The 10,000-nt window shown below is 42.6% G+C and overlaps 1 protein-coding gene across 1 annotated transcript in view; it reads left to right on the top strand.

Annotated features, from left to right (window-relative positions):
* The window catches only part of LOC143276211 (uncharacterized), a 21,508-nt gene extending 14,441 nt beyond the window's left edge, over nucleotides 1–7,067 (top strand). Inside the window, exons 9-13 of the mRNA XM_076580664.1 lie at nucleotides 1,024–1,116; nucleotides 2,047–2,270; nucleotides 4,024–4,199; nucleotides 5,421–5,523; nucleotides 6,814–7,067. Coding sequence (XP_076436779.1) covers nucleotides 1,024–1,116; nucleotides 2,047–2,270; nucleotides 4,024–4,199; nucleotides 5,421–5,523; nucleotides 6,814–6,999 — 782 coding nt within the window. The 3' untranslated portion in view covers nucleotides 7,000–7,067. The remainder of the gene's footprint in view (nucleotides 1–1,023; nucleotides 1,117–2,046; nucleotides 2,271–4,023; nucleotides 4,200–5,420; nucleotides 5,524–6,813) is intronic.
* Nucleotides 7,068–10,000: the final 2,933 nt, after the last annotated feature.

Genomic DNA, 10,000 nt, shown 5'->3' with positions numbered 1-10,000 from the left:
CTACTACTACTATCAACAGCAACAACAGCAAAACAACAACAACAACAATACTACTACTACTACCATCATTATCAACAACAACAACAATACAATAATAATAATAATAATAATAATAATAATAATGATACTACTAGTACCACTACTACTACTACTGATAATGATGATAATAATAATAATAATGATAATAATAATAATAATAATAGGAAGAAGAAGAACAAGAAGGCGAATTCAAACCTTAGGAGTCATGTTGTGATGGGTGTACATAATTTATCATTTTGTGTGAATCAGTGTCGTCAAAATTAAAGGAAGAGAACTGGGTCACCATCCATGTGGTAGTCCTTATCCCCCCTCCCCCATCACCCCCCCCTCCTTTTTTGACTCACTTGTGTAAACAAAGTGAGTCTATGTTTTAACCCGATGTTCGGTTGTCTGTGTGTGTGTGTGTGTGTGTGTGTGTGTGTGTGTGTGTCCGTGGTAAACTTTAACATTGACATTTTCTCTGCAAATACTTTGTCAGTTGACACCAAATTAGGCATAAAAATAGGAAAAATTCAGTTCTTTCCAGTCATCTTGTTTAAAACAATATTGCACCTCTGGGATGGGCACAAAATAATAAAAAATGAAGCCTAATTATATGCAAACTGCATTTACTGTTATATTTATATTTTTTGTATTCTCTAAACTTGGCACTTTGATCTGATATTCTGACCCAACAACAAAAGCAGTCATTATTATCATTTTCTGTTCAAACAGGAACTTCTTTTGCTAAGCATGGAAGTTTTATTTATTTTGCAAACGTTTTTGGTGCAGATAGTAAAAAAGGGAAATTACTCTGTAATTAATGCTAGGGGAGTTAATTTGCTTTAAACTGATCTTTCTCATCTTAAACATTACATTTTGAAATTATACTCAATACATAAAAAGCTTGGAATTTTTTTAAAAGTGTATCACAAGTGAGTCTTGAAGGCCTTGCCTCTCTTCTTTTTTTCTTTTTTTTTTTTAACCCTGCACTCTGTGTTGCAGACGCCTTGATCACGTGCTACGAGAACGGCATCCTACGGCAGTGCACTCCCTTGGATATCCTGACCGCTCTGTACAGAGTGGTCCAACCTGCCTGTGAGATTACTCTCACACACTGTCTCTGTCTCTGTCTGACTGTCTGTCTTATATATATATATATATATATGTGTGTGTGTGTGTGTGTGTGTGTGTCTGCATGTTTTACATTTATTTGCTTATTTATCATCTTGTGTGTGTGTGTGTGTGTGTGTGTGTGTGTGTGTGTGTGTGTGTGTGCTTAGAGTTGACTTCATCAAAATTTTGCACCTTATAAATATTATTATTATTAGTAGTAGTATTTTTTATGTGTTTAGCTATTATTTATTTATTTTATTTTGTTTTATTTTATTTTAATTTTGTTATTTTATTTTATTTTATTTAGTTAGTTATTTATTTATTTTTTTTTTTTTTTTTTTTCCTCGAGGCCTGACTAAGCGCGTTGGGTTACGCTGCTGGTCAGGCATCTGCTTTGCAGGTGTAGTGTAGCGTATATGGATTTGACCGAACGCAGTGACGCCTCCTTGAGCTACTGATACTGATACTGTCTGTCTGTCTGTCTGTCCTTCTCTGGTGAACGTGGAAGCTTATAATAATGATCTGGCTAATGAATCATTCTCATTCTCACACTGTGGCTGACTCCACGAGAGATAGTGAAACCATATCTGGCTATGGATACATGGCTCTCTCTCTCTCTCTCTCTCTCTCTCTCTGTGTGTGTGTGTGTGTATGTTTACTTTTTGACATAACTTTTTTTGTTGTGTAAAAAAAAAAAATGATGTATGTGTGTAAAAGATTCTCGTGTATAATAGTTCAATGCTCCCAAGGGGGGGCACTTGAACTAAACCTCTTGTCTTACCTTTGTCCTGCCTTGCGTTGCCGTGCCTTGCCATACCTTACCTTATGTTACCTTAACATGTCTTACCTTACCTTACCTTACCTTGTCTTACCTTACCTTACCTTCCCTTACCTTTACCTTTTTTCCAAAAGCCCTGGGCTTCCCCAACCCTTGCCAGCCCAACCACCCGGGGTACTTCCCCCACCCGCTGGCCTACGATCGCTTCGTGTACTGCGACAACAAAGGGGTGGCCTACTTGGTGTTCTGCCCTGCCAACTTCTGGTACAACGACTTCTCCAGGGGCTGTGTGCCTGGCACCCCTCCGCCTGTCATCGCCGCCACCAGCACCCCCTCCCCCACCACCTCCAAGCCTCGGGTAAGACAGGGGGTAGAGTGAGAGTGGGAGAGGGGGGGGGGAGTGGGTGTATGTATGTGTGTCAGGGAGAGAGAGAGAGAGAGAGAGAGAGAGAGATAGAGAGAGAGAGGTAGAGAGATAGAGGGAAAAAGAGAGAGGAAGGGGGAGAGTGGGAAAGGGGGAGTGGGTGTGTGTGTGTCAGAGAGAGAGAGAGAGAGAAATAGGTGGGGTGGGGTGGGGGTGGGGGTTGGAGAGGGTGTGAGAGTGTGTGTGTGATAGAGAGAGAGAGAGAGGGGTAGAGAGATAGAGGGAGAAAGAGAAAGAGAGAGGGGGAGAGTGGGAGAGGGGGAATGGGTGTATGTGTGTCAGAGAGAGAGAGAGAAATAGGTGGGGTGGGGGTTGGAGAGGGTGTGAGAGTGTGTGTGTGATAGAGAGAGAGGATAGAGAGATAGAGGGAGAAAGAGAGAGAGAGGGGGAGGGGAGAGTGGGAGAGGGGGAGTGGGTGTATGTGTGTCAGGGAGAGAGAGAGAGAGAAATAGGTGGGGCGGGGGTGGGGGTGGGCGTTAGAGAGGGTGTGAGAGTGTGTGTGTGATAGAGAGAGAGAGGGTGGTAGAGAGATAGAGGGGGAAAGAGAAAGAGAGGGGGAGAGTGATAGTGGGAGACAGGAGTGGGTGTATGTGTGTCAGAGAGAGAGAGATATGTGGGATGGGGGGGGGGGGGGGGGGCGGGGTGGAGAAGTGAGAGAGTGTGTGTGTGTGATAGAGAATGGTTTATTCACAATCAGGCCACAACCCCGAGAAAAGGGGGTATACGTGAACATAATACCACTCAACGAAAACACATAAACAAATAAGCATTAATGTGGACAACAAACCGTGCATTGTATCCGTGTAAATACATAGACAGCAAAAAGTGCATTATGACTGTTTTACGAAGTAACAATTTCTCTTAATTTGAATGCCTTATATAAGAATACCGAAAAATTATGTACGTCATTGATATTGCTTGACGACATTAACAAATTCAACTTGAACAGAGAGGGATGCTTGTAGTACTTAGGATATATAAACATTTGACGTATATGTTTTAGTGCTGGGCAGCATGTAAAGAACAAAGTGCACCTCGTTTTCTTGGGCTTCTTGACATAAAGTACAAAATCGTTTGCACAAAAACTTCTGTATCTAAGTGTGTAATAGGGAGAGAGAGGTAAAGAAATTGAGGGGGAAAGAGAGAGAGGAGAGAGAGAGAGAGAGAGAGAGAGAGAGAGAGAGAGAGAGAGAGAGGGAGAGAGTGCGTGTGTGGGAGTGTGTGCGTGGGTGGGTGTGCCTGTGTGGATGTGTATGGGTCAGTGTATCTGGGTGGAATTGTTTCGGTGGATGTGCTTGGAGTGTGGCTGGGGGATGAGGGTGTGGGGGGTGTGGGGTGGGGGGTGGGGATTCTCTCTCTCCACCTTCTATCTAATCATCACCTCCCTTGTCATCATCATCATCATCATGTTATTGACTGTGTGTGTGTGTGTGTGTGTGTGTGTGTGCGTGCGTGCGTGCGTGTACGTGCATGCATGCATGCGTACGTGTGTATGTGTATGTCTGCATGCATGCATGCATACGCGTGCGTACTTGTGTGTGTGTGTGTGTGTGTGTGTGTGTGTGTGTGTGTGTGTGTGCATGCATGCATGTATGCATGCGTGTGCGTGGGTATTTGCGTGTGTACGTGCTTGTGTTCTCTCTCTCTCTCTCCCTCCTCCTCCGCCCCCTCGGACTCCTCCACGTAGCCCACCACCTCCCTCCCACCCGCCATCACCTCCTCTCCTGGAGGCAACCCCTGCACGCAGGAGGCCCTTAACCGTGGGGACAGGTTCTTCCCCTACCCCTCCGACGAGCACAAGTACATCGCCTGCACCGAGTGGCCCAACTACGGCGTCATCAAGGACTGCGCCCCCTACCACAAGTAGGTCACGCCCTTGACCTTCACACACACACACACACACACACACACACACACACACACACACACACACACAAGACTGAGCAGGTCTCGTGCATTTTGCGTGCAAGCAGGGTCACGCACGCCCCCTTTGACCACAAGTAGGTCACGCCCTTGTCCTTGACACACATAACTGGGCAGGTCTCGTGCCTTTTGCGTGCAAGAAGGGTCACGACCCCTTTGGCCACAAATAGGTCACGCCCTTGACACATACAGTTGAGCACGTCTCATGCCTTTGCGTGCAAGTAGGGTCACGCACACACGCTTTTAACCGCATGTAGGTCATGATAGTTATGTCCTGACCGAAAGTGGTCATATGTCTATAAGTACGTAACATATTCTGACCGCAAGCTGGTCACACTCCTCACAACAAGTAGGCCATGCTCTCGACACAAGTCACACTCTACCCAAGAGTAGGTCACATCCCTCATCACAAGTAGGTCACACTCATCACAAATAGGTCACACCCCTCACCACAGGTATTTCACACACCTCGCCACAAGTAGGCCACACTCATCATAAGTAGGTGACACCCCTCACCACAGGTATTTCACACCCCTCACCACAAGTAGTTCACACCCATCATCACAAGTAGGTCACGCAAGTAGGTCAAGTCCACAACCACAAGTAGGTCACACTCATCAAAGTAGGTCACGCCCCTCATCGCAAGTAGGTCACAGGCCTTATCGCTAGCAGTTCATGCCCCTCACCACGAGAATTATCTATCTATCTATCTATCTATCTATCTATCTATCTATCTATCTATCTATCTATCTGTCTGTCTGTCTGTCTGTCTTTCTGTCTGGCTGTAATATGCTATATCATGTTGGGGAGTGCAAAAAAGCACAAGACAACACAGCACAATACATTACAATACAATACAAAGATTTACAACGATGTACAACGGTGTGTGTGTGTGTGTGTGTGTGTGTGTTTGTGTGTGTGTATGTGTGTGTGTGTGTGTGTGTGCCTACGTACATGACTCTGTGTGTGTGTGTGTGTGTGTGTGTGTATGTGTGTGTATGTGCATATGTGAATGTGTGTGTGTGTGTGTGTGTGTGTGTGTGTGTGCGTGAATGTGTGTGTTGTGTTGTGTTGTGTGTGTGTGTGTGTGTGTGTGTGTGTGCTTACGTGAATGTGTGTGTGTGTGTGTGTGTGTGTGTGTGTGTGTGCGTGCGTGCACAGGTGGAGTCAGCATGACCTGTCGTGCATCTACATGAACACTGTGGTGGATCCCACCAAGGACATCTACATCTCCACTCCTGACCCCCTCTCTCTGGAATGCAAGGTCGGTCAGCTGTCCTCTCTCTCTCTCTCTCTCTCTCTCTCTCTGTGTGTGTGTCTGAATGTTGCTTTGCATTTAAGGGGATTTAAGAATTAATCCCCGTCACCCCCTTGTCAATAGACCCTTACAGGTAATGACAATAAAAGACGTCAAAGCGTCTGTCTGTGCTGTATGTGTCTCTGTTCATCTCTGTCTGTCTGTCTTTAAAAAAAAAAATTATTATTATTACTTCCTTTTTAAAAAAAAATATTTATTTATCTATTTATTTTTATTTTTTTATTTTGTTTATTTATTTATTTCATTTTATTTTATTTATTTTACTTATTAAAAATTTTTTTTGTTGTTATTTTTACTTTATTTATTTTATTTCATTTTATTTCTTTTATTGTTATTTATTTTTATTTTATCTTTAATTTAATTAATTTATTTATTTTATTTTACTTTTTTTTTTCAAGGCCTGACTAAGCGCGTTGGGTTGTCCGAACGCAGTGACCGCCACCTTGAGCTACTGATACTGTCTGTCCGTTTCTATTCTCTTTGTCTCTGTCTCTCTGTCTTTGTCTCTGTCTGTCTGTCTCTCTGTGTGTGTCTCTCTGTCGATCTAACTGTGTGTCTCCATCACTCTTTCTCTCTCTCTCTCTCTCTCTCTCTCTTTCTCTCTGTGTGTGTGTGTGTGTGTGTGTGTGTGTGTGTGTGTGTGTGTTCTCTCTCTGTCTCTTTCTTTCACTCTCTTTCTCTTTCCTCTCGTTCACACAGTTTCCCTCTTTCTCTTCCTATCTGTAGGTCTGTCTCTCTGTCTACAGGTCTGTTCATCTATCTATCTATCTATCTATCTATCTATATCTGATTCTACATGGCACGTCGTGTAATACGGTTGCACGCGTCGAAACGCGTAACTCGAACCCTCTTTCTCTTCTTCTTCTTCTCTTCCTCGTCCTCCTCCTCCTCCTCCTGCCACCCTCCTTCTCCTGCTCCTTCTCCTCCTCTTCTTTTTCTTCCATCATCTTCATCATCATCATCATCATCATCTTCTTCTTCTTCACCATCATCATCAACACCGTCATCTTCATCATCTTCCTCTTCCTCCTCCTCCTCATTATCAATTTCCTATTCTTTTTCTGCTTCTTACCATTAGTATCATAATGAGTGGCAGTATTGGTATTAGCATGGTGATGATGATCATCATCATGATTATCAAGATGATGATGATGATGATGATTATAATTATTATTACTATCATAATACATCATCCCCTCCCTCCCTCCCTCCCCCCTAAAAAAAAAAAAAATCCAGGTGGGTCTGGTGGACTCTGACACGTTCTACCACCCGTACCCCGGAGACAACACCAAGTTCATCCAGTGTGACCAGTTCGGTGACGCCTTCGTCATGTCCTGTCCTGCTGGCCGCATCTGGAACCAGCACTTCCTGACCTGCACCCCCAACTCCCTCCTCCCTTCCGGCAACGCTCCCATTGGCTGAAATTGGAGCTGAGCTGAGCTGAGCTGAGCTGAGCTGAGGGAGAGGGAAACAGACCACCATCACCACCACCACCACCACCACCAACAGCATGGCCGCCACTGACAGTCTTCACCCTCCCTCCCCTTCACCCTACCATTCTCTCTCTCTCTCTCCCTCCACAAATTCCAGGAATTTGTGAGAATTCCAGAAGATAGTGTTTTTTTCTTTTTGCGAAGCTTCTCTTTTACGCCTTTAATTAAAACTCAGATCTCAGATCTTGAATGCAGACCAAACTATACATATTAATGTGAAGCAGCGTATTAAAGAAACCGGTTAATCTAGATATCACGGAAAGAATTCTATCCATGAGTTTGCTTAGTACTCATGTATGGGTTTTGTTTTGACTGGTGTCAGTGTCAGTGTCAGTGTCTTTCCATCCAAGCCTCTTTCTTTCACTCCTCCAACTCTTACACTACATCAGAGGTATGGTGAATCTTCAGTGGTGGGGGTCATCAGTTTTCAGTTGCGTTTTTAAAAAGAAATGGGTGAATGAGTGGATTAAAAAAATTTTTCATTATTTTATGTTTATTTCATTTTTGTTTATTTTTATTTTGTTTTATTTTGTTTTCTGTTTTATTTTATTTTCCCTGAAGCCACCACAATGTTTAAAATTCCAAGCGGTTTCGAAAGAGTTAAACTAATAGAGATTTTTTTTTTTCTCCTGTAGAACCAAAAGTAAGTTGAAGTGTTAAATAGCTTTGTTTGAATACAAATGAAGAATGGCTGATGAATATTATTTCAGTTTTTTTTTCCTTTATATTCAGGTCAGGTAGTTTGATATCTTTTTTTTTTCTACTTTTTCACTGTAAATCTGATGCACTAGATCTTGTTATCTCGGATTTCAACACCTCCCATCTCCAAGTACTATTTTTACGATTTGCTTTAACTCACTCAGTACGGCCAGTCCTCTCTTCTCCTCTACACAGACCCCTCGGATGTCCAGTGGGTGTCTGAATGACCCAACCTTTAGCTTCCGTCGTCAGAATTGTGGTATTCTTTGTCAGTATTCACCTCTTCAGTATGAGAGCCTTCCACTTGCAATATTTTGATGGTGGTAATTGGGGTGAAACGCTGTTAACGTCTTTTCTTTCGCCGTTCGTATGGAGAGAGTTAATGTTAATGAGGTCTGTTGCAGCGAGATGTTAACTTATTTCCATGTCTTTTCTCTTTATTGTTATTAGGATTATTGTTGTTTTTGTTGTTGTTGATTAAATCTCGACAATGATTTATTTCATTCGTGTTGTGTAAATAAAACAAAAGTAGGTTTTGATTTACACGTGTGTTTATTTTTTCCCTAACTTAAAATGAATGGGCTGTCTTCTGTTGGAAATCATAGTTGTTTGTTGACTAAACTGTAGAAGCCGTTGAATTGTTTCTCAATAAAATCATATGTATTCCCCCAAATTCAATGCGTCTTGGCTTTGGTCATTTCACGTGTGGTGGTACGGCAAGTGTATGGGATTTGTGTGTGTGTGTGTGTGTGTGTGTGTGTGTGTGTGTGTGTGTGTGTGTGTGTGTGTGTGTGTGTCGTATCTGTTATTTTTTGATGCAGGGATTTCTTGATATTATGCCTGATGAATAACGATGGGTTTCTGTCACGGATAAGATTTCTGTTACATATAAAAATGGAACACATACCCAGGCTCACACCTTCCGGCGTTGCCAATTCCGGTCAAGGACAATAACGAAATTATTTTCATCTTCCTTTCTTGCACATTTATTCTTCCGGAACCCCTTTCCCACAACATATATAATCACGAACACATTCTTACCACCGGCTTAACGCTCTCTCATTCAGTTCAGTTCCTAAACTACTTCAAAAATTAAACATCACTTCAGATCTATACTTAACACTAAAAGACGAGCTCAGACGAAGAACCAAAACTTACATTTTGAATCCTAAGAAGGGAGCCAGCTAAACATAATAACACAAGGAGGGTCGCTGGTAGGCCTACTCAACAGCCTGGCACTTCAAATGTTAGATACATTCATCCTACTTTCATCCTGCAGCATTCTCTCTACAAATTTTCATGCTCGCATTTCTCTCTCTCTCATACCCAAAAGCGAAGTCGAACCGTTGGCTCCTCGTCCCAACTTCCGACTCTCCAGTCCGACCAATCAGAAGGGAGCACACAAAAATCATGCGTTTCGCTTCCTGACAGTTTCCTTTTTTGGTTTTGTTCGTGATTGGAATTTCCGTTCTTATTGTAGAACTTCCCCTCCCCCCCTCCCAACCCTTCTGAGACTTCAGTCGTCTTTTCCCAAATATATGAGTTTTTTTTGTTTTTTTTTCGAAATATATACCTATATATCTTAGGCTTGAAATCTGTCTTCTTTAAATAAAAGAAAACACAAAATATGGAAGACACATATATGTATATATGTATGTATGTTTGTGTGCATGAGTGTGTGTGTGTGTGTGTGTGTGTGTGTGTGTGTGTGTGTGTGTGTCTTTGTATGTATGTATGTATGTATGCATGTATGTGGAGTGATGGCCTAGAGGTAACGCGTCCGCCTAGGAAGCGAGAGAATCTGAGCGCGCTGGTTGGAATCACGGCTCAGCCTCCACTAGACCTTGTCTGATGGTCTGGACGCTAGTCATTCGGATTAGACTATAAACCGAGGTCCCGTGTGCAGCATGCACTTAGCGCATGTAAAAGAACCCACGGCAACAAAAGGGTTGTTACTGGCCAAATTTTGTAGAAAAATCCACTTTGATAGGAAAAACAGATAAAACTGCACACAGGAAAAAAACAAAAAATGGGTGGCGCTGTAGTATAGCGATGCGCTTTCCCTGGGAGAGCAACCCGAATTTCACACAGAGAAATCTATTGTAATAAAAAGAAAAACAAATACAAATACAAATGTATGTATGCACGTCTCTGTATGTATGTATGAATGTATATATGTATGTATGTACATATGTATGTATGTATGTGCATCGGCACGCTCACACACACAC

Source organism: Babylonia areolata, chromosome 31 (assembly GCF_041734735.1).
Source record: "Babylonia areolata isolate BAREFJ2019XMU chromosome 31, ASM4173473v1, whole genome shotgun sequence".
Taxonomy (NCBI): domain Eukaryota; kingdom Metazoa; phylum Mollusca; class Gastropoda; order Neogastropoda; family Buccinidae; genus Babylonia; species Babylonia areolata.
Note: the sequence above shows the minus strand (reverse complement) of the source record. Positions and strands in the feature narration are given on the sequence as shown.